The sequence below is a fragment of the Rhinoderma darwinii genome, unplaced genomic scaffold (genome assembly GCF_050947455.1).
Source record: "Rhinoderma darwinii isolate aRhiDar2 unplaced genomic scaffold, aRhiDar2.hap1 Scaffold_423, whole genome shotgun sequence".
In the NCBI taxonomy this organism is placed as follows: Eukaryota; Metazoa; Chordata; class Amphibia; order Anura; family Rhinodermatidae; genus Rhinoderma; species Rhinoderma darwinii.
This window is the reverse complement of record NW_027463777.1, coordinates 172,200-194,491: the sequence shown is the minus strand read 5'-3', so window position 1 is coordinate 194,491 and position 22,292 is coordinate 172,200. Positions and strand designations below refer to the sequence as shown.

At 50.3% G+C, this 22,292-nt stretch overlaps 7 protein-coding genes across 7 annotated transcripts; 6 read left to right on the top strand and 1 right to left on the bottom strand.

Moving 5' to 3' along the window:
- LOC142710262 (histone H1A-like) lies at window positions 1-697 on the top strand. The gene has a single exon (XM_075848532.1). It carries the CDS (start codon window positions 1-3, stop codon window positions 676-678), a length of 678 nt encoding a protein of 225 aa, XP_075704647.1. The 3' UTR covers window positions 679-697.
- A 580-nt stretch (window positions 698-1,277) lies between these two features.
- Window positions 1,278-1,954, top strand: LOC142710265 (histone H3-like). The gene is made up of 2 exons (XM_075848535.1): window positions 1,278-1,288; window positions 1,540-1,954. Exons 1-2 carry the CDS (start codon window positions 1,278-1,280, stop codon window positions 1,952-1,954), a joined length of 426 nt encoding a protein of 141 aa, XP_075704650.1.
- Window positions 1,955-7,865: 5,911 nt separating this feature from the next.
- LOC142710278 (histone H1A-like) lies at window positions 7,866-8,562 on the top strand. The gene has a single exon (XM_075848544.1). It carries the CDS (start codon window positions 7,866-7,868, stop codon window positions 8,541-8,543), a length of 678 nt encoding a protein of 225 aa, XP_075704659.1. The 3' UTR covers window positions 8,544-8,562.
- Window positions 8,563-9,408: 846 nt separating this feature from the next.
- On the top strand, window positions 9,409-9,819 carry LOC142710279 (histone H3). The gene has a single exon (XM_075848545.1). It carries the CDS (start codon window positions 9,409-9,411, stop codon window positions 9,817-9,819), a length of 411 nt encoding a protein of 136 aa, XP_075704660.1.
- Window positions 9,820-15,730: 5,911 nt separating this feature from the next.
- On the top strand, window positions 15,731-16,427 carry LOC142710275 (histone H1A-like). The gene has a single exon (XM_075848542.1). The coding sequence runs from the start codon at window positions 15,731-15,733 to the stop codon at window positions 16,406-16,408; it is 678 nt and encodes a 225-aa protein (XP_075704657.1). The 3' UTR covers window positions 16,409-16,427.
- Window positions 16,428-17,275: 848 nt separating this feature from the next.
- On the top strand, window positions 17,276-17,686 carry LOC142710277 (histone H3). Its single transcript, XM_075848543.1, has one exon. The coding sequence runs from the start codon at window positions 17,276-17,278 to the stop codon at window positions 17,684-17,686; it is 411 nt and encodes a 136-aa protein (XP_075704658.1).
- A 3,239-nt stretch (window positions 17,687-20,925) lies between these two features.
- LOC142710264 (histone H2A type 1-like) lies at window positions 20,926-21,318 on the bottom strand. The gene has a single exon (XM_075848534.1). The coding sequence runs from the start codon at window positions 21,316-21,318 to the stop codon at window positions 20,926-20,928; it is 393 nt and encodes a 130-aa protein (XP_075704649.1).
- Window positions 21,319-22,292: the final 974 nt, after the last annotated feature.

Genomic DNA, 22,292 nt, shown 5'->3' with positions numbered 1-22,292 from the left:
ATGGCAGAGACCGCACCAGCCGCCGCTGTCCCTCTCACCGAGCCGGCCGCCAAATCCAAGAAGCAGCCGAAAAAAACTGCAGCAGGGGCCGCCAAGAAAACCAAGAAATCTTCCGGTCCCAGCGTGTCCGAGCTCATCGTGAAAGCCGTGTCCGCCTCCAAAGAGCGCAGTGGGGTTTCTCTGGCCGCCCTGAAGAAGGCTCTGGCTGCTGGAGGATACGATGTAGACAAGAACAACAGCCGCCTGAAGATGGCGCTCAAGACTCTGGTGACCAAGGAAACCCTGCTCCAGGTGAAAGGCAGCGGCGCCTCCGGCTCCTTCAAGCTGAACAAGAAGCAGCTGGAGACTAAGGACAAAGCGGTCAAGAAGAAGCCGGCGGCTGCTGCCAAATCCCCGAAGAAGACTCCGGCCAAGAGCCTGACAAAGGCCAAGAGGCCTGCCGCTGCCAAGAAGGTGGCGAAGACCCCAAAGAAGCCAAAACCTGCCCCCAAGAAAATAACAAAGAAGACGGCCAAGCCCAAAGCTGCCAAGAGTCCGGCTAAGAAAGCTGCCAAGAGTCCGGCTAAGAAAGCTGCCAAGAGTCCGGCTAAGAAAGCTGCCAAGAGTCCGGCTAAGAAAGCTGCCAAGAGTCCGGCTAAGAAGGCGTCTAATTCCAGGAAGACCGTGACGAAGAAATAACCGAGAGCCGCCCGTTTCTTGTCCCACAAAGGCTCTTTTCAGAGCCACCACCTTCTCCCCGGCAGAGCTGTATGATCACTGGCTGCTGTTTCCTCCGGTACAGACAGCAGCGCGATCCTGAGATAAAGGAGGCGCCATCATCGCGTGTGCACGGAGGAGCTTCATGTCCCTGTTACTCTATGACAAGTGTCATTTCTGGTCATTGCGCTGGACGCCATAGCTGCTGTATCCGGACCTCCACAGTGTCCGTCCCGTCACTATGGTGTAACATCCAGGCAGAGTTTATCAGGTCACAGCCCACCAGGTGTAATGTGTGAATAAGGACCGGGGCAGCAATAGACTTGTAGCTTACAGCACAGGATCCACGTGAAGGAGGCCGATGGATTACACTCTCCGGTGTAAATAGAGCACAATGTCCCCTGCTCCTCATTACACGTGGTGGATGGTGACCCTTATATGCTGCCTCTGGATGCGGGGCACAGTGTCCTGTGTAAGGATGGGGTGGGGGATTGTCCCTTTGTGTAATCTATAAAACCACTGAAGCGGCGGATGATGGGGAAGTAGTCTCTTATATAACGCTGTGTACGTGATCTGCGGACATGGAAATACAGTGAGCTGTTATTAACACCCCCTGCTGTACAAGCTGCGTGTGGACGTCATGTAAACCGGTGTCCGCCTCTTCGGAACGGTGATTGGTGGCGAATATCACATTTGCTTTGTCGGTTGCGTATTGTTTTTATGAAGAAGCCAATAGAATGTAGGGGTGTGCCTTTCATGGACCAATGAGGACACGCTCAAGTGTATAAATACTCTGCTCTTTCCTCTCCTCGTATCAGTCTACAAGTGTGCACATTGTTGTAGAGCTATGGCCAGAACAAAGCAGACTGCGCGTAAATCCACCGGCGGGAAAGCGCCCCGCAAGCAGCTGGCTACTAAAGCTGCACGGAAGAGCGCTCCCGCTACCGGCGGAGTGAAGAAGCCTCATCGTTACCGCCCGGGCACAGTCGCTCTCCGTGAAATCCGCCGCTACCAGAAGTCCACCGAGCTTCTTATCCGTAAGCTGCCCTTCCAGCGCCTGGTGAGAGAGATCGCTCAGGACTTCAAGACCGATCTGCGCTTCCAGAGCTCAGCAGTCATGGCTCTGCAGGAGGCCAGCGAGGCTTATCTGGTCGGACTGTTTGAGGATACCAACCTGTGCGCCATCCACGCCAAGAGGGTCACCATCATGCCCAAAGACATTCAACTGGCCCGCAGGATCCGTGGGGAGAGGGCTTAGGTCTCAACCCGGCAACGATTACAACACAAAGGCTCTTTTCAGAGCCACCAAATCCTCCCTCAAACGAGCTGAATCCTTTTCCTCCGTTAATTCTACCGCGACTCTCCCGCTGGCTTCTCGGTGCTCTGCTATTAATATGTGGAGGTGCCATTGTTAACCTTTTCAGTGCTTAGCGCCATTTACACTATAACCAGTCCCCGTCTCTAGCACTCACGTAATCCGGCCCTTTCAGCAGTCCTGTCATGTGTTATGCCGGTTGTCTGCGCTGTATTCATCACCTCCCTCTCCGGCTGTATCGCAGTGATAACCCGCCCCACTCCTCACTGATGACCGCACATCGCTCTTCCGATAATAACCTCCGCTGCTGCTGCGAGGAATGACGCCGTTATGTGCAGCTAATGATCCACCGCTTACCAGTGTGTGCGGAGTCCTTGTTCCCTACTCCTTGTAAAGGCAAACCAGGCGCAGCGTGTAGGGTGGGGGAGCAGGTATCCTCCACCCGGTGTGAACACAAGCGCAGGGGAATTCTACTCTTATTCTGTGAGGTCATGATCATCGGGTGTAGTCCCGGTCACCGTTGTAAATCAGAGATCTAAACGCATTAACACTGCCCGAGTCCTCTCCTCCCTATTCATTCTATAAAGCCGTTGTGGTGCTGGTGGCCGGAGGGGTGATCTGCGGGCACACAAATCCTGAACGTGACGGCAGATAACGAGCAGCCGCCATACTAATCCAAGACGTCACGCTTGTTCCTTGTTTCCCTTAACATTACGCTTTAGATTTGGGGCAGATAGACATTACACAGCAGTCGCGCTATAAGCGGGAAAAGAGCGGCCGGTATTGTAAAATGAACGTGCAATTCAAAATCTGAGTTAAGCCAATCAACGGGAGGGGGAGGGATTGGTAATGTGAATTTACTTAAAGAAACGCCCCGGAAGTGACATGTATTACAGTTCTCTCTCTGGTCCACCCAAGGTCTATATAAAGACGCGCTCCGCGGTTCTCGGTACAATATTTCTCTTTAGCTCCAGCTTACAGGATGTCTGGTCGCGGTAAAGGAGGAAAAGGACTCGGAAAGGGCGGTGCTAAGCGGCACAGGAAGGTGCTCCGTGATAACATCCAGGGCATCACCAAGCCTGCCATCCGCCGTCTAGCTCGCAGGGGAGGCGTCAAACGCATCTCCGGTCTCATCTATGAAGAGACTCGCGGCGTCCTGAAGGTTTTCCTGGAGAACGTCATCCGTGACGCCGTCACCTACACCGAGCACGCCAAGAGGAAGACCGTCACCGCTATGGACGTAGTGTACGCGCTCAAACGCCAGGGCCGCACACTGTACGGCTTCGGAGGTTAATTCCGCTCCTGCTCTGCTCCATCTTACACAACACAAAGGCTCTTCTCAGAGCCGCCACATCCTCTATAGATCAGCTATGATGTCTGCTGGTCACCGCTTTTGTATCTGAGCAGTGACCTTCTACTTCTATATACACGGGGGTAGGGGCTTCAGTATCACGTCGGTCTTCCAGTGAGGAGCCGGATATGTGGACCGCAGTGTGTCCCCTTATAGCGTCCTAGAAGCAGCTGACTGAATTGGGTCTTAGACCAGGGAGTGTTAATCTGAAGGGAAAGAGGATCACTCGCCAGCAAGTATAGCAGTAAGGTACTCAGGCAGGAAAACACCTCCTCGTAGCGGCGCTGCCGGACGCCGTTTGTGCCGATGCCTGCACGTACAGGAGTGGCAGAAACTCACCGCTGAATATCCGCTCAGTTGCTCATAGCGCTGTATAAGCGCCCGAGCAGTGGATCAAACAGCGGAATTGCGGTGTTGCTTCTTCGGCGTGCAGCTTGCTGCTGGGCAACGTGCTTTCCGCAATCCTTGGAGAGAGGGCCAGTGTTTTCTTAGCTGCTGTCACTGCTACTAATGTTACCAGATTCTCACAACAAACAATAAATCTGTTACTGGGACCAACTTTGACACAAGTATCGGCTCGGCCCGTATCTCATTCTGCCGGACGGCTGGGATTAATAAGGCTGCTGGCAATAAATCTGTTAACCTCTAGTACTAATAATGACTCTGTCTGCTGTCCCTATATAGGACTCACTTTATTACAGTAACGCGTGCAGTTTCTTGCAGAGCAACGTTTAGTGAGACGCATTCAATGAATGAAAAAGGACAAAACTGATGCAGCTGATACGGCATTTTACAAGAGCAAAACCCAATGTTGGAGGGGCCGTGTTTTCCAAGCTGCTCTCATTGCTACAAATGTTACGAGATTTTCAAAACAAACTAGCAATTTGTAGCACCAAGTTCCACATAAGTATGGACTTGCATTGTCTTGTATGTCACTTTGCCAGACTGCTGGTATAATCGCGCTGCTGGCAATACAATGACAGGAAACAGAATGCACCTATTTCTACTTCGTACTAACACTGCGTTGTCTGTACTTAGGACTCCCCTCATCCCACTAACGCATGAAGTTGCTGCAGAGTAAGGGTATGTGCACACACATACGGCATGATGTCGGTAAGATGAAGGAACAGGGACATAATGCCGGTAAGATGAGGGAACAGGGACAAAATGTCGGTAAGATGAGGGAACAGGGACGTAATGCCGATAATATGAAGGAGGCGGGACGTAATGTCGGTAATATGAAGAAACAGGGACGTAATGCCGGTAATATGAAGGAACCCGGGACGTATTGCCAATATTATGAAGGAATAGAGATATAATTCCGGTAAGATGAAGGAACAGGCACATAATGCAGGTTCAGATGAAGGAACAGGGACAAAATGCCTGTAATATGAAGGAACAGGGACATAATGCCGGTAATATGAAGGAACAGGGACATAATGTCGGTAAAATGAAAGAACAGGCACATAATTCCGGTTCAGATGAGGGAACAGGGACATAATGCCGGAAAGATGAAGTAACAGGGACAAAATGCCTGTAATATGAAGGAACAAGGATATAATACCGGTAATATGAAAGAACAATGACATAATGCCGGTAATATGAAGGAACAGGGACAAAATGCCTGCAATATGAAGGAACAGGGACATAATGTTGGTAATATGAAGGAACAGGGACATAATGCCGGTAATTTGAAGAAATAGGGACGTAATTCCGGTAATATGAAGGAGCAGGGACGTAATGCCGGTAATATGAGGGAACAGGGACATAATGTCTGTAATATGAGGGAACAAGGACATAAAGCCGGTAATATGAAGGAACAGGGACATGTCCCTGTTTCCTCAACTTACAGGCATTATATTCCTGTTCCTTCATATTACCGGCTTTATGTCCCTGTTCCCTCATATTACAGACATTATATTACCGGCATTATGTCCCAGTACCCTCCTAGAGGGGATATAATGCCAGTAATATGAGGGAACAGGGACATTATGCCGGTAATATGAGGGAACAGGGACATAATGCCGTTATTATGAAGGAACAGGGACATCATGCCTGTAAGATGAGGGAACAGGGAGATAATGCCTGTAATATGAAGGAACAGGGAAATAATGCCTGTAATATGTAGGAACAGGAACACAATGCCTGTAATATGAAGGAACAGGGACATAATGCCTGTAATATGAAGGAACAGGGACATAATACCTGTAATATGAAGGAACAGGGACATAATGCCTGTTATATGAAGGAACAGGGAGATAATACCGATAATATGAAGGAACAGGGATATAATGCTGGTAAGATGAGGGAACAGGGACATTATGTCCTTGTACTTTCATATTACTGGCATTATGTCCTTGTACTTTCATATTACTGGCATTATGTCCTTGTACTTTCATATTACCGGCATGATGTCGGTAAGATGAAGGAACAGGGACATAATGCCGGTAAGATGAGGGAACAGGGACAAAATGTCGGTAAGATGAGGGAACAGGGACGTAATGCCGATAATATGAAGGAGGCGGGACGTAATGTCGGTAATATGAAGAAACAGGGACGTAATGCCGGTAATATGAAGGAACCCGGGACGTAATGCCAATATTATGAAGGAATAGAGATATAATTCCGGTAAGATGAAGGAACAGGCACATAATGCAGGTTCAGATGAAGGAACAGGGACAAAATGCCTGTAATATGAAGGAACAGGGACATAATGCCGGTAATATGAAGGAACAGGGACATAATGCCGGTAATATGAAGGAACAGGGAAATAATGCCGGTAATTAGAAGGAACAGGGAGATAATGGCAGTAAGATGAGGGAACAGGGACATAATGTCTGTAAAATGAGGGAGCAGGGACATAAAGCCGGTAATATGAAGGAACAGGGACATAATGCCTGTAAGATGAGGAAACAGGGACATATTACCGGCATTATGTCCCTGTACCCTCCTACAGGGGACATAATGCCAGTAATATGAGGGAACAGGGACATTATGCCGGTACTATGTGTGAACAGGGACATAATGCCGGTATTATGAAGGAACAGGGACATAATGCCGGTATTATGAAGGAACAGGGACATCATGCCTGTAAGATGAGGGAACAGGGACATAATGCCGGTAATATGAAGGAACAGGGACATGAAGCCTGTAATATGAAGGATCAGGGACATAATGCCTGTAATATAAGGGAACAGGGACATAAAGCCTGTAATATGAAGGAACAGGGACATGAAGCCTGTAATATGAAGGATCAGGGACATAATGCCTGTAATATGAAGGAAGAGGGACATAATGCCTGTAATATGAGGGAACAGGGGCATAATGCCTGGTAGATGAGGGAACAGGGACATAAAGCCGGTAATATGAAGGAACAGGGACATAAAGCCTGTAATATGAAGGAACAGGGACACAAAGCCTGTAATATGAAGGAACAGGGACATAATGCCTGTAATATGAGGGAACAGGGGCATAATGCCTGGTAGATGAGGGAACAGGGACATAAAGCCGGTAATATGAAGGAACAGGGACATAATGCCTCGAAGATGAGGGAACAGGGACATATTACCGGCATTGTGTCCCTGTACCCTCCTACAGGGGACATAATGGCAGTAATATGAGGGGACAGGGACAATAAGCCGGCAAAAGACAAGACACCGTAGTAATGTAGTACAAGAGGAACAAACAGTGTCTGTTCCCTCCTCTGTGCTAGGTTATAGTTATACAGGTGGAGAAGTCTCTAGTGTCCTGTCTGTGTCCGGGTAATGTACTGCTGGAGGAGCAGGTTTTGGGGTCTGGCCTGTGTCAGGTTAGTTTAGTGTCTTTTCTGTGCTGGGAAATTGTAATACAGGTGGAGCAGACGCTGGTGTCTTGCCTGTGCCGAGTTATTGTAACATAAGTAGAGCAAATCCTGTGTCTCCTCTGTGTCAAGTTACAGTAAGACAGGCGGAAGACACTCCGACATCGCGTCTGTGCCGGGTTACCCTTCTGGGCTCTCTGCAGCTCCAGGTCGCCCCCGCATCGGACAATCAGCTTCCCACACGTTAGACATTGTGGTAAAGAACCCTGTGATAGTGACAAGTGCCGGGAATAGAGGGAACGAGCTCCCGCAAACACATTTATCTTGTCCGATCACAGCGACGTGCAGATCGGCAGAACTATGGCAGAGATCCCGGGGCCTCCTCCCGGCTACTTCCCAGCATCTCTGCCAGTGAAGGCTAGAAATGAGTAGAGGGAATGTCAGGGAGGGGGAAGTCACGTAGAGAGCCCGCTCGCCCGGCCGCTTCTAGTCGGTAAAAGGCTCTTATCCCGGGCAGGGAAGCACAAGGGGAGAGCGGAGCTTCACTCCTGTCAGATGAGGAAAGGGAGGACATGTGATCAGTGTCAGCCAATAGACTCTCAGGAGAATCGCAGCCAATCACCGAGCAGCCGCTGTACATATAAGAGGCGCCCCCGTTTTTTCCCTCGCAGAATAATTGTTTTAGTGGATTCCCGTGGTATACGATGGCAGAGACCGCACCAGCCGCCGCTGTCCCTCTCACCGAGCCGGCCGCCAAATCCAAGAAGCAGCCGAAAAAAACTGCAGCAGGGGCCGCCAAGAAAACCAAGAAATCTTCCGGTCCCAGCGTGTCCGAGCTCATCGTGAAAGCCGTGTCCGCCTCCAAAGAGCGCAGTGGGGTTTCTCTGGCCGCCCTGAAGAAGGCTCTGGCTGCTGGAGGATACGATGTAGACAAGAACAACAGCCGCCTGAAGATGGCGCTCAAGACTCTGGTGACCAAGGAAACCCTGCTCCAGGTGAAAGGCAGCGGCGCCTCCGGCTCCTTCAAGCTGAACAAGAAGCAGCTGGAGACTAAGGACAAAGCGGTCAAGAAGAAGCCGGCGGCTGCTGCCAAATCCCCGAAGAAGACTCCGGCCAAGAGCCTGACAAAGGCCAAGAGGCCTGCCGCTGCCAAGAAGGTGGCGAAGACCCCAAAGAAGCCAAAACCTGCCCCCAAGAAAATAACAAAGAAGACGGCCAAGCCCAAAGCTGCCAAGAGTCCGGCTAAGAAAGCTGCCAAGAGTCCGGCTAAGAAAGCTGCCAAGAGTCCGGCTAAGAAAGCTGCCAAGAGTCCGGCTAAGAAAGCTGCCAAGAGTCCGGCTAAGAAGGCGTCTAATTCCAGGAAGACCGTGACGAAGAAATAACCGAGAGCCGCCCGTTTCTTGTCCCACAAAGGCTCTTTTCAGAGCCACCACCTTCTCCCCGGCAGAGCTGTATGATCACTGGCTGCTGTTTCCTCCGGTACAGACAGCAGCGCGATCCTGAGATAAAGGAGGCGCCATCATCGCGTGTGCACGGAGGAGCTTCATGTCCCTGTTACTCTATGACAAGTGTCATTTCTGGTCATTGCGCTGGACGCCATAGCTGCTGTATCCGGACCTCCACAGTGTCCGTCCCGTCACTATGGTGTAACATCCAGGCAGAGTTTATCAGGTCACAGCCCACCAGGTGTAATGTGTGAATAAGGACCGGGGCAGCAATAGACTTGTAGCTTACAGCACAGGATCCACGTGAAGGAGGCCGATGGATTACACTCTCCGGTGTAAATAGAGCACAATGTCCCCTGCTCCTCATTACACGTGGTGGATGGTGACCCTTATATGCTGCCTCTGGATGCGGGGCACAGTGTCCTGTGTAAGGATGGGGTGGGGGATTGTCCCTTTGTGTAATCTATAAAACCACTGAAGCGGCGGATGATGGGGAAGTAGTCTCTTATATAACGCTGTGTACGTGATCTGCGGACATGGAAATACAGTGAGCTGTTATTAACACCCCCTGCTGTACAAGCTGCGTGTGGACGTCATGTAAACCGGTGTCCGCCTCTTCGGAACGGTGATTGGTGGCGAATATCACATTTGCTTTGTCGGTTGCGTATTGTTTTTATGAAGAAGCCAATAGAATGTAGGGGTGTGCCTTTCATGGACCAATGAGGACACGCTCAAGTGTATAAATACTCTGCTCTTTCCTCTCCTCGTATCAGTCTACAAGTGTGCACATTGTTGTAGAGCTATGGCCAGAACAAAGCAGACTGCGCGTAAATCCACCGGCGGGAAAGCGCCCCGCAAGCAGCTGGCTACTAAAGCTGCACGGAAGAGCGCTCCCGCTACCGGCGGAGTGAAGAAGCCTCATCGTTACCGCCCGGGCACAGTCGCTCTCCGTGAAATCCGCCGCTACCAGAAGTCCACCGAGCTTCTTATCCGTAAGCTGCCCTTCCAGCGCCTGGTGAGAGAGATCGCTCAGGACTTCAAGACCGATCTGCGCTTCCAGAGCTCAGCAGTCATGGCTCTGCAGGAGGCCAGCGAGGCTTATCTGGTCGGACTGTTTGAGGATACCAACCTGTGCGCCATCCACGCCAAGAGGGTCACCATCATGCCCAAAGACATTCAACTGGCCCGCAGGATCCGTGGGGAGAGGGCTTAGGTCTCAACCCGGCAACGATTACAACACAAAGGCTCTTTTCAGAGCCACCAAATCCTCCCTCAAACGAGCTGAATCCTTTTCCTCCGTTAATTCTACCGCGACTCTCCCGCTGGCTTCTCGGTGCTCTGCTATTAATATGTGGAGGTGCCATTGTTAACCTTTTCAGTGCTTAGCGCCATTTACACTATAACCAGTCCCCGTCTCTAGCACTCACGTAATCCGGCCCTTTCAGCAGTCCTGTCATGTGTTATGCCGGTTGTCTGCGCTGTATTCATCACCTCCCTCTCCGGCTGTATCGCAGTGATAACCCGCCCCACTCCTCACTGATGACCGCACATCGCTCTTCCGATAATAACCTCCGCTGCTGCTGCGAGGAATGACGCCGTTATGTGCAGCTAATGATCCACCGCTTACCAGTGTGTGCGGAGTCCTTGTTCCCTACTCCTTGTAAAGGCAAACCAGGCGCAGCGTGTAGGGTGGGGGAGCAGGTATCCTCCACCCGGTGTGAACACAAGCGCAGGGGAATTCTACTCTTATTCTGTGAGGTCATGATCATCGGGTGTAGTCCCGGTCACCGTTGTAAATCAGAGATCTAAACGCATTAACACTGCCCGAGTCCTCTCCTCCCTATTCATTCTATAAAGCCGTTGTGGTGCTGGTGGCCGGAGGGGTGATCTGCGGGCACACAAATCCTGAACGTGACGGCAGATAACGAGCAGCCGCCATACTAATCCAAGACGTCACGCTTGTTCCTTGTTTCCCTTAACATTACGCTTTAGATTTGGGGCAGATAGACATTACACAGCAGTCGCGCTATAAGCGGGAAAAGAGCGGCCGGTATTGTAAAATGAACGTGCAATTCAAAATCTGAGTTAAGCCAATCAACGGGAGGGGGAGGGATTGGTAATGTGAATTTACTTAAAGAAACGCCCCGGAAGTGACATGTATTACAGTTCTCTCTCTGGTCCACCCAAGGTCTATATAAAGACGCGCTCCGCGGTTCTCGGTACAATATTTCTCTTTAGCTCCAGCTTACAGGATGTCTGGTCGCGGTAAAGGAGGAAAAGGACTCGGAAAGGGCGGTGCTAAGCGGCACAGGAAGGTGCTCCGTGATAACATCCAGGGCATCACCAAGCCTGCCATCCGCCGTCTAGCTCGCAGGGGAGGCGTCAAACGCATCTCCGGTCTCATCTATGAAGAGACTCGCGGCGTCCTGAAGGTTTTCCTGGAGAACGTCATCCGTGACGCCGTCACCTACACCGAGCACGCCAAGAGGAAGACCGTCACCGCTATGGACGTAGTGTACGCGCTCAAACGCCAGGGCCGCACACTGTACGGCTTCGGAGGTTAATTCCGCTCCTGCTCTGCTCCATCTTACACAACACAAAGGCTCTTCTCAGAGCCGCCACATCCTCTATAGATCAGCTATGATGTCTGCTGGTCACCGCTTTTGTATCTGAGCAGTGACCTTCTACTTCTATATACACGGGGGTAGGGGCTTCAGTATCACGTCGGTCTTCCAGTGAGGAGCCGGATATGTGGACCGCAGTGTGTCCCCTTATAGCGTCCTAGAAGCAGCTGACTGAATTGGGTCTTAGACCAGGGAGTGTTAATCTGAAGGGAAAGAGGATCACTCGCCAGCAAGTATAGCAGTAAGGTACTCAGGCAGGAAAACACCTCCTCGTAGCGGCGCTGCCGGACGCCGTTTGTGCCGATGCCTGCACGTACAGGAGTGGCAGAAACTCACCGCTGAATATCCGCTCAGTTGCTCATAGCGCTGTATAAGCGCCCGAGCAGTGGATCAAACAGCGGAATTGCGGTGTTGCTTCTTCGGCGTGCAGCTTGCTGCTGGGCAACGTGCTTTCCGCAATCCTTGGAGAGAGGGCCAGTGTTTTCTTAGCTGCTGTCACTGCTACTAATGTTACCAGATTCTCACAACAAACAATAAATCTGTTACTGGGACCAACTTTGACACAAGTATCGGCTCGGCCCGTATCTCATTCTGCCGGACGGCTGGGATTAATAAGGCTGCTGGCAATAAATCTGTTAACCTCTAGTACTAATAATGACTCTGTCTGCTGTCCCTATATAGGACTCACTTTATTACAGTAACGCGTGCAGTTTCTTGCAGAGCAACGTTTAGTGAGACGCATTCAATGAATGAAAAAGGACAAAACTGATGCAGCTGATACGGCATTTTACAAGAGCAAAACCCAATGTTGGAGGGGCCGTGTTTTCCAAGCTGCTCTCATTGCTACAAATGTTACGAGATTTTCAAAACAAACTAGCAATTTGTAGCACCAAGTTCCACATAAGTATGGACTTGCATTGTCTTGTATGTCACTTTGCCAGACTGCTGGTATAATCGCGCTGCTGGCAATACAATGACAGGAAACAGAATGCACCTATTTCTACTTCGTACTAACACTGCGTTGTCTGTACTTAGGACTCCCCTCATCCCACTAACGCATGAAGTTGCTGCAGAGTAAGGGTATGTGCACACACATACGGCATGATGTCGGTAAGATGAAGGAACAGGGACATAATGCCGGTAAGATGAGGGAACAGGGACAAAATGTCGGTAAGATGAGGGAACAGGGACGTAATGCCGATAATATGAAGGAGGCGGGACGTAATGTCGGTAATATGAAGAAACAGGGACGTAATGCCGGTAATATGAAGGAACCCGGGACGTATTGCCAATATTATGAAGGAATAGAGATATAATTCCGGTAAGATGAAGGAACAGGCACATAATGCAGGTTCAGATGAAGGAACAGGGACAAAATGCCTGTAATATGAAGGAACAGGGACATAATGCCGGTAATATGAAGGAACAGGGACATAATGTCGGTAAAATGAAAGAACAGGCACATAATTCCGGTTCAGATGAGGGAACAGGGACATAATGCCGGAAAGATGAAGTAACAGGGACAAAATGCCTGTAATATGAAGGAACAAGGATATAATACCGGTAATATGAAAGAACAATGACATAATGCCGGTAATATGAAGGAACAGGGACAAAATGCCTGCAATATGAAGGAACAGGGACATAATGTTGGTAATATGAAGGAACAGGGACATAATGCCGGTAATTTGAAGAAATAGGGACGTAATTCCGGTAATATGAAGGAGCAGGGACGTAATGCCGGTAATATGAGGGAACAGGGACATAATGTCTGTAATATGAGGGAACAAGGACATAAAGCCGGTAATATGAAGGAACAGGGACATGTCCCTGTTTCCTCAACTTACAGGCATTATATTCCTGTTCCTTCATATTACCGGCTTTATGTCCCTGTTCCCTCATATTACAGACATTATATTACCGGCATTATGTCCCAGTACCCTCCTAGAGGGGATATAATGCCAGTAATATGAGGGAACAGGGACATTATGCCGGTAATATGAGGGAACAGGGACATAATGCCGTTATTATGAAGGAACAGGGACATCATGCCTGTAAGATGAGGGAACAGGGAGATAATGCCTGTAATATGAAGGAACAGGGAAATAATGCCTGTAATATGTAGGAACAGGAACACAATGCCTGTAATATGAAGGAACAGGGACATAATGCCTGTAATATGAAGGAACAGGGACATAATACCTGTAATATGAAGGAACAGGGACATAATGCCTGTTATATGAAGGAACAGGGAGATAATACCGATAATATGAAGGAACAGGGATATAATGCTGGTAAGATGAGGGAACAGGGACATTATGTCCTTGTACTTTCATATTACTGGCATTATGTCCTTGTACTTTCATATTACTGGCATTATGTCCTTGTACTTTCATATTACCGGCATGATGTCGGTAAGATGAAGGAACAGGGACATAATGCCGGTAAGATGAGGGAACAGGGACAAAATGTCGGTAAGATGAGGGAACAGGGACGTAATGCCGATAATATGAAGGAGGCGGGACGTAATGTCGGTAATATGAAGAAACAGGGACGTAATGCCGGTAATATGAAGGAACCCGGGACGTAATGCCAATATTATGAAGGAATAGAGATATAATTCCGGTAAGATGAAGGAACAGGCACATAATGCAGGTTCAGATGAAGGAACAGGGACAAAATGCCTGTAATATGAAGGAACAGGGACATAATGCCGGTAATATGAAGGAACAGGGACATAATGCCGGTAATATGAAGGAACAGGGAAATAATGCCGGTAATTAGAAGGAACAGGGAGATAATGGCAGTAAGATGAGGGAACAGGGACATAATGTCTGTAAAATGAGGGAGCAGGGACATAAAGCCGGTAATATGAAGGAACAGGGACATAATGCCTGTAAGATGAGGAAACAGGGACATATTACCGGCATTATGTCCCTGTACCCTCCTACAGGGGACATAATGCCAGTAATATGAGGGAACAGGGACATTATGCCGGTACTATGTGTGAACAGGGACATAATGCCGGTATTATGAAGGAACAGGGACATAATGCCGGTATTATGAAGGAACAGGGACATCATGCCTGTAAGATGAGGGAACAGGGACATAATGCCGGTAATATGAAGGAACAGGGACATGAAGCCTGTAATATGAAGGATCAGGGACATAATGCCTGTAATATAAGGGAACAGGGACATAAAGCCTGTAATATGAAGGAACAGGGACATGAAGCCTGTAATATGAAGGATCAGGGACATAATGCCTGTAATATGAAGGAAGAGGGACATAATGCCTGTAATATGAGGGAACAGGGGCATAATGCCTGGTAGATGAGGGAACAGGGACATAAAGCCGGTAATATGAAGGAACAGGGACATAAAGCCTGTAATATGAAGGAACAGGGACACAAAGCCTGTAATATGAAGGAACAGGGACATAATGCCTGTAATATGAGGGAACAGGGGCATAATGCCTGGTAGATGAGGGAACAGGGACATAAAGCCGGTAATATGAAGGAACAGGGACATAATGCCTCGAAGATGAGGGAACAGGGACATATTACCGGCATTGTGTCCCTGTACCCTCCTACAGGGGACATAATGGCAGTAATATGAGGGGACAGGGACAATAAGCCGGCAAAAGACAAGACACCGTAGTAATGTAGTACAAGAGGAACAAACAGTGTCTGTTCCCTCCTCTGTGCTAGGTTATAGTTATACAGGTGGAGAAGTCTCTAGTGTCCTGTCTGTGTCCGGGTAATGTACTGCTGGAGGAGCAGGTTTTGGGGTCTGGCCTGTGTCAGGTTAGTTTAGTGTCTTTTCTGTGCTGGGAAATTGTAATACAGGTGGAGCAGACGCTGGTGTCTTGCCTGTGCCGAGTTATTGTAACATAAGTAGAGCAAATCCTGTGTCTCCTCTGTGTCAAGTTACAGTAAGACAGGCGGAAGACACTCCGACATCGCGTCTGTGCCGGGTTACCCTTCTGGGCTCTCTGCAGCTCCAGGTCGCCCCCGCATCGGACAATCAGCTTCCCACACGTTAGACATTGTGGTAAAGAACCCTGTGATAGTGACAAGTGCCGGGAATAGAGGGAACGAGCTCCCGCAAACACATTTATCTTGTCCGATCACAGCGACGTGCAGATCGGCAGAACTATGGCAGAGATCCCGGGGCCTCCTCCCGGCTACTTCCCAGCATCTCTGCCAGTGAAGGCTAGAAATGAGTAGAGGGAATGTCAGGGAGGGGGAAGTCACGTAGAGAGCCCGCTCGCCCGGCCGCTTCTAGTCGGTAAAAGGCTCTTATCCCGGGCAGGGAAGCACAAGGGGAGAGCGGAGCTTCACTCCTGTCAGATGAGGAAAGGGAGGACATGTGATCAGTGTCAGCCAATAGACTCTCAGGAGAATCGCAGCCAATCACCGAGCAGCCGCTGTACATATAAGAGGCGCCCCCGTTTTTTCCCTCGCAGAATAATTGTTTTAGTGGATTCCCGTGGTATACGATGGCAGAGACCGCACCAGCCGCCGCTGTCCCTCTCACCGAGCCGGCCGCCAAATCCAAGAAGCAGCCGAAAAAAACTGCAGCAGGGGCCGCCAAGAAAACCAAGAAATCTTCCGGTCCCAGCGTGTCCGAGCTCATCGTGAAAGCCGTGTCCGCCTCCAAAGAGCGCAGTGGGGTTTCTCTGGCCGCCCTGAAGAAGGCTCTGGCTGCTGGAGGATACGATGTAGACAAGAACAACAGCCGCCTGAAGATGGCGCTCAAGACTCTGGTGACCAAGGAAACCCTGCTCCAGGTGAAAGGCAGCGGCGCCTCCGGCTCCTTCAAGCTGAACAAGAAGCAGCTGGAGACTAAGGACAAAGCGGTCAAGAAGAAGCCGGCGGCTGCTGCCAAATCCCCGAAGAAGACTCCGGCCAAGAGCCTGACAAAGGCCAAGAGGCCTGCCGCTGCCAAGAAGGTGGCGAAGACCCCAAAGAAGCCAAAACCTGCCCCCAAGAAAATAACAAAGAAGACGGCCAAGCCCAAAGCTGCCAAGAGTCCGGCTAAGAAAGCTGCCAAGAGTCCGGCTAAGAAAGCTGCCAAGAGTCCGGCTAAGAAAGCTGCCAAGAGTCCGGCTAAGAAAGCTGCCAAGAGTCCGGCTAAGAAGGCGTCTAATTCCAGGAAGACCGTGACGAAGAAATAACCGAGAGCCGCCCGTTTCTTGTCCCACAAAGGCTCTTTTCAGAGCCACCACCTTCTCCCCGGCAGAGCTGTATGATCACTGGCTGCTGTTTCCTCCGGTACAGACAGCAGCGCGATCCTGAGATAAAGGAGGCGCCATCATCGCGTGTGCACGGAGGAGCTTCATGTCCCTGTTACTCTATGACAAGTGTCATTTCTGGTCATTGCGCTGGACGCCATAGCTGCTGTATCCGGACCTCCACAGTGTCCGTCCCGTCACTATGGTGTAACATCCAGGCAGAGTTTATCAGGTCACAGCCCACCAGGTGTAATGTGTGAATAAGGACCGGGGCAGCAATAGACTTGTAGCTTACAGCACAGGATCCACGTGAAGGAGGCCGATGGATTACACTCTCTCCGGTGTAAATAGAGCACAATGTCCCATGCTCCTCATTACACGTGGTGGATGGTGACCCTTATATGCTGCCTCTGGATGCGGGGCACAGTGTCCTGTGTAAGGATGGGGTGGGGGATTGTCCCTTTGTGTAATCTATAAAACCACTGAAGCGGCGGATGATGGGGAAGTAGTCTCTTATATAACGCTGTGTACGTGATCTGCGGACATGGAAATACAGTGAGCTGTTATTAACACCCCCTGCTGTACAAGCTGCGTGTGGACGTCATGTAAACCGGTGTCCGCCTCTTCGGAACGGTGATTGGTGGCGAATATCACATTTGCTTTGTCGGTTGCGTATTGTTTTTATGAAGAAGCCAATAGAATGTAGGGGTGTGCCTTTCATGGACCAATGAGGACACGCTCAAGTGTATAAATACTCTGCTCTTTCCTCTCCTCGTATCAGTCTACAAGTGTGCACATTGTTGTAGAGCTATGGCCAGAACAAAGCAGACTGCGCGTAAATCCACCGGCGGGAAAGCGCCCCGCAAGCAGCTGGCTACTAAAGCTGCACGGAAGAGCGCTCCCGCTACCGGCGGAGTGAAGAAGCCTCATCGTTACCGCCCGGGCACAGTCGCTCTCCGTGAAATCCGCCGCTACCAGAAGTCCACCGAGCTTCTTATCCGTAAGCTGCCCTTCCAGCGCCTGGTGAGAGAGATCGCTCAGGACTTCAAGACCGATCTGCGCTTCCAGAGCTCAGCAGTCATGGCTCTGCAGGAGGCCAGCGAGGCTTATCTGGTCGGACTGTTTGAGGATACCAACCTGTGCGCCATCCACGCCAAGAGGGTCACCATCATGCCCAAAGACATTCAACTGGCCCGCAGGATCCGTGGGGAGAGGGCTTAGGTCTCAACCCGGCAACGATTACAACACAAAGGCTCTTTTCAGAGCCACCAAATCCTCCCTCAAACGAGCTGAATCCTTTTCCTCCGTTAATTCTACCGCGACTCTCCCGCTGGCTTCTCGGTGCTCTGCTATTAATATGTGGAGGTGCCATTGTTAACCTTTTCAGTGCTTAGCGCCATTTACACTATAACCAGTCCCCGTCTCTAGCACTCACGTAATCCGGCCCTTTCAGCAGTCCTGTCATGTGTTATGCCGGTTGTCTGCGCTGTATTCATCACCTCCCTCTCCGGCTGTATCGCAGTGATAACCCGCCCCACTCCTCACTGATGACCGCACATCGCTCTTCCGATAATAACCTCCGCTGCTGCTGCGAGGAATGACGCCGTTATGTGCAGCTAATGATCCACCGCTTACCAGTGTGTGCGGAGTCCTTGTTCCCTACTCCTTGTAAAGGCAAACCAGGCGCAGCGTGTAGGGTGGGGGAGCAGGTATCCTCCACCCGGTGTGAACACAAGCGCAGGGGAATTCTACTCTTATTCTGTGAGGTCATGATCATCGGGTGTAGTCCCGGTCACCGTTGTAAATCAGAGATCTAAACGCATTAACACTGCCCGAGTCCTCTCCTCCCTATTCATTCTATAAAGCCGTTGTGGTGCTGGTGGCCGGAGGGGTGATCTGCGGGCACACAAATCCTGAACGTGACGGCAGATAACGAGCAGCCGCCATACTAATCCAAGACGTCACGCTTGTTCCTTGTTTCCCTTAACATTACGCTTTAGATTTGGGGCAGATAGACATTACACAGCAGTCGCGCTATAAGCGGGAAAAGAGCGGCCGGTATTGTAAAATGAACGTGCAATTCAAAATCTGAGTTAAGCCAATCAACGGGAGGGGGAGGGATTGGTAATGTGAATTTACTTAAAGAAACGCCCCGGAAGTGACATGTATTACAGTTCTCTCTCTGGTCCACCCAAGGTCTATATAAAGACGCGCTCCGCGGTTCTCGGTACAATATTTCTCTTTAGCTCCAGCTTACAGGATGTCTGGTCGCGGTAAAGGAGGAAAAGGACTCGGAAAGGGCGGTGCTAAGCGGCACAGGAAGGTGCTCCGTGATAACATCCAGGGCATCACCAAGCCTGCCATCCGCCGTCTAGCTCGCAGGGGAGGCGTCAAACGCATCTCCGGTCTCATCTATGAAGAGACTCGCGGCGTCCTGAAGGTTTTCCTGGAGAACGTCATCCGTGACGCCGTCACCTACACCGAGCACGCCAAGAGGAAGACCGTCACCGCTATGGACGTAGTGTACGCGCTCAAACGCCAGGGCCGCACACTGTACGGCTTCGGAGGTTAATTCCGCTCCTGCTCTGCTCCATCTTACACAACACAAAGGCTCTTCTCAGAGCCGCCACATCCTCTATAGATCAGCTATGATGTCTGCTGGTCACCGCTTTTGTATCTGAGCAGTGACCTTCTACTTCTATATACACGGGGGTAGGGGCTTCAGTATCACGTCGGTCTTCCAGTGAGGAGCCGGATATGTGGACCGCAGTGTGTCCCCTTATAGCGTCCTAGAAGCAGCTGACTGAATTGGGTCTTAGACCAGGGAGTGTTAATCTGAAGGGAAAGAGGATCACTCGCCAGCAAGTATAGCAGTAAGGTACTCAGGCAGGAAAACACCTCCTCGTAGCGGCGCTGCCGGACGCCGTTTGTGCCGATGCCTGCACGTACAGGAGTGGCAGAAACTCACCGCTGAATATCCGCTCAGTTGCTCATAGCGCTGTATAAGCGCCCGAGCAGTGGATCAAACAGCGGAATTGCGGTGTTGCTTCTTCGGCGTGCAGCTTGCTGCTGGGCAACGTGCTTTCCGCAATCCTTGGAGAGAGGGCCAGTGTTTTCTTAGCTGCTGTCACTGCTACTAATGTTACCAGATTCTCACAACAAACAATAAATCTGTTACTGGGACCAACTTTGACACAAGTATCGGCTCGGCCCGTATCTCATTCTGCCGGACGGCTGGGATTAATAAGGCTGCTGGCAATAAATCTGTTAACCTCTAGTACTAATAATGACTCTGTCTGCTGTCCCTATATAGGACTCACTTTATTACAGTAACGCGTGCAGTTTCTTGCAGAGCAACGTTTAGTGAGACGCATTCAATGAATGAAAAAGGACAAAACTGATGCAGCTGATACGGCATTTTACAAGAGCAAAACCCAATGTTGGAGGGGCCGTGTTTTCCAAGCTGCTCTCATTGCTACAAATGTTACGAGATTTTCAAAACAAACTAGCAATTTGTAGCACCAAGTTCCACATAAGTATGGACTTGCATTGTCTTGTATGTCACTTTGCCAGACTGCTGGTATAATCGCGCTGCTGGCAATACAATGACAGGAAACAGAATGCACCTATTTCTACTTCGTACTAACACTGCGTTGTCTGTACTTAGGACTCCCCTCATCCCACTAACGCATGAAGTTGCTGCAGAGTAAGGGTATGTGCACACACACTAATTACGTCCGTAATTTACGGACGTATTTCGGCCGCAAGTAGTGGACCGAACTCAGTGCAGGAAGCCGGGCTCCTAGCATCATACATATGTACGATGCTAGGAGTCCCTGCCTCTCCGTGGAACTACTGTCCCGTACTGAAAACATGATTACAGTACGAGACAGTTGTCCTGCAGAGCGGCAGGGACTCCTAGCGTCGTATATAACTATGATGCTAGGAGCCCGGCTCCCTGCACTGTGTTCGGTCCGGTACTTGCGGCCGAAATACGTCCGTCAATTACGGACGTAATTAGTGTGTGTGCACATACCCTCACATTTACTGAGACGCATTCGAAGAATCCAGTGAGACTGGAAGATATAATTTAAGACACTATGTAGTCGGGGGCGGGTTGTAGATCGTGAACACGAATCACTGGAGTAGTTGTACTATTAATGTGTTCTGTACAGTATAGTTAGTGCACCAATGAGGACAGCGCCACCATCTGCACGAGGCAGTAGTGAATGTGTAGGTCATGAGTAACGCAGCAGTTCTACACCCACCCACCCTACGGCTTCCTCTTCAATGTGAAACCCCGCGGTACATGAATTCATATGGGTAGATCTCTGTACAAGCAGAGCCACTTATCTGGCGCAGAACGTTTACATATCGGAGATCAGCGGTGAGCTCTGTTCTAAGGACCACGTGGGCAGCTCTTAAAAGAGCCTTTGTGGTTAAATTTGGATAAGCAGCGCTCACTTGCTCTTGGCGCTTTTGCTGCTCTCGGTCTTCTTGGGCAGCAGAACGGCCTGGATGTTGGGCAGGACGCCTCCCTGAGCGATGGTCACACCACCCAGCAGCTTGTTGAGCTCCTCGTCATTGCGCACGGCCAGCTGCAGGTGACGGGGGATGATTCGGGTCTTCTTGTTGTCCCGGGCGGCATTTCCGGCCAGTTCCATTATCTCAGCGGTCAGATATTCCAGAACAGCGGCCATGTAAACCGGAGCGCCGGCACCCACCCTCTGAGCGTAGTTGCCCTTGCGGAGAAGTCTGTGCACACGACCGACAGGGAACTGAAGTCCTGCCCGGGATGAGCGGGTCTTGGCTTTAGCCCGCACTTTGCCTCCTTGCTTTCCTCTTCCAGACATGTCTATTATCTGATCAGATCTAACGGCTGCGCTCCCACCGTCACTTCTTATACCCGGATGGAGCAGAGAGCTTCTTCTCTGATTGGCCGCATCTAAAACTGATACTCAACGCCAGACACTGTAGCCAATGAGGAAGTAGAATATTTCTATAGACTCGCAGATAACACCACGCCCCCTCCTCTGTCTCTACCAACAGGAACATCTCCCGCCTGAACTCGAATGGAGCAGGAATAAAGCAGCAGCAGCGGCGGATTCTGCTCATTAGGCGCCAAGTAATGTGCCCCGTCCCTGCAGGAAGGACCCAAAGGCTCTTCTAAGAGCCCCCCCACCAGGTCTACAACAGAGCTGCCGCCTCCATCTTGTGCTTATTCGTGCGCATGTCTTTATTCCCGCTGGTCTCCCATGTCTGGAAGAGTCGTTCAGTCCGTGCAGCCGCTCCTTCGTGCTGCAGGATATGGGGGGACATTCCCGGGTGTGATAGCGCAGAGCTGCTGCTGCTGCATTAGGGGCTTATCTGCGGGCTGCACGGGCTGATTCTTCTCCATCCAACGATACCGTGAAACGCACAATTCCAACGTCCGCTACCAATCTCCAGTATAAAGGTGGTGACGTACAAACATGTAACACGTCTTTATTACATCCGTATCGTTCCCGAATTACCGGCATTATGTCCCTGTTCCCTCATATAACTGGCATTATGTCCTATGTAGGAGGGTACAGGGACACAATGCCGGTAACATGTCCCTGTTCCTTCATATTACCGGCTTTATGTCCCTGTTCCCTCATATTACCGGCATTACGTCCATGTTCCTTCATATTACAGGCATTATGTCCCTGTTCCTTCATATTAGCGGCATTATGTCCCTGCTCCCTCATCTTACAGGCATTATGTCCCTGTTCCTTCAAATTACCGGCATTTTGTCCTTGTTTTTTCTTATTACAGACATGTTCCTGTTCCTTCATATTACAGGCAT

Bases quoted from the DNA above. Each gene is read 5' to 3' on its own strand.
- LOC142710264 (XM_075848534.1), bottom strand. From the start codon at position 21,318: ATGTCTGGAAGAGGAAAGCAAGGAGGCAAAGTGCGGGCTAAAGCCAAG.
- LOC142710277 (XM_075848543.1), top strand. From the start codon at position 17,276: ATGGCCAGAACAAAGCAGACTGCGCGTAAATCCACCGGCGGGAAAGCG.
- LOC142710262 (XM_075848532.1), top strand. From the start codon at position 1: ATGGCAGAGACCGCACCAGCCGCCGCTGTCCCTCTCACCGAGCCGGCC.
- LOC142710278 (XM_075848544.1), top strand. From the start codon at position 7,866: ATGGCAGAGACCGCACCAGCCGCCGCTGTCCCTCTCACCGAGCCGGCC.
- LOC142710279 (XM_075848545.1), top strand. From the start codon at position 9,409: ATGGCCAGAACAAAGCAGACTGCGCGTAAATCCACCGGCGGGAAAGCG.
- LOC142710275 (XM_075848542.1), top strand. From the start codon at position 15,731: ATGGCAGAGACCGCACCAGCCGCCGCTGTCCCTCTCACCGAGCCGGCC.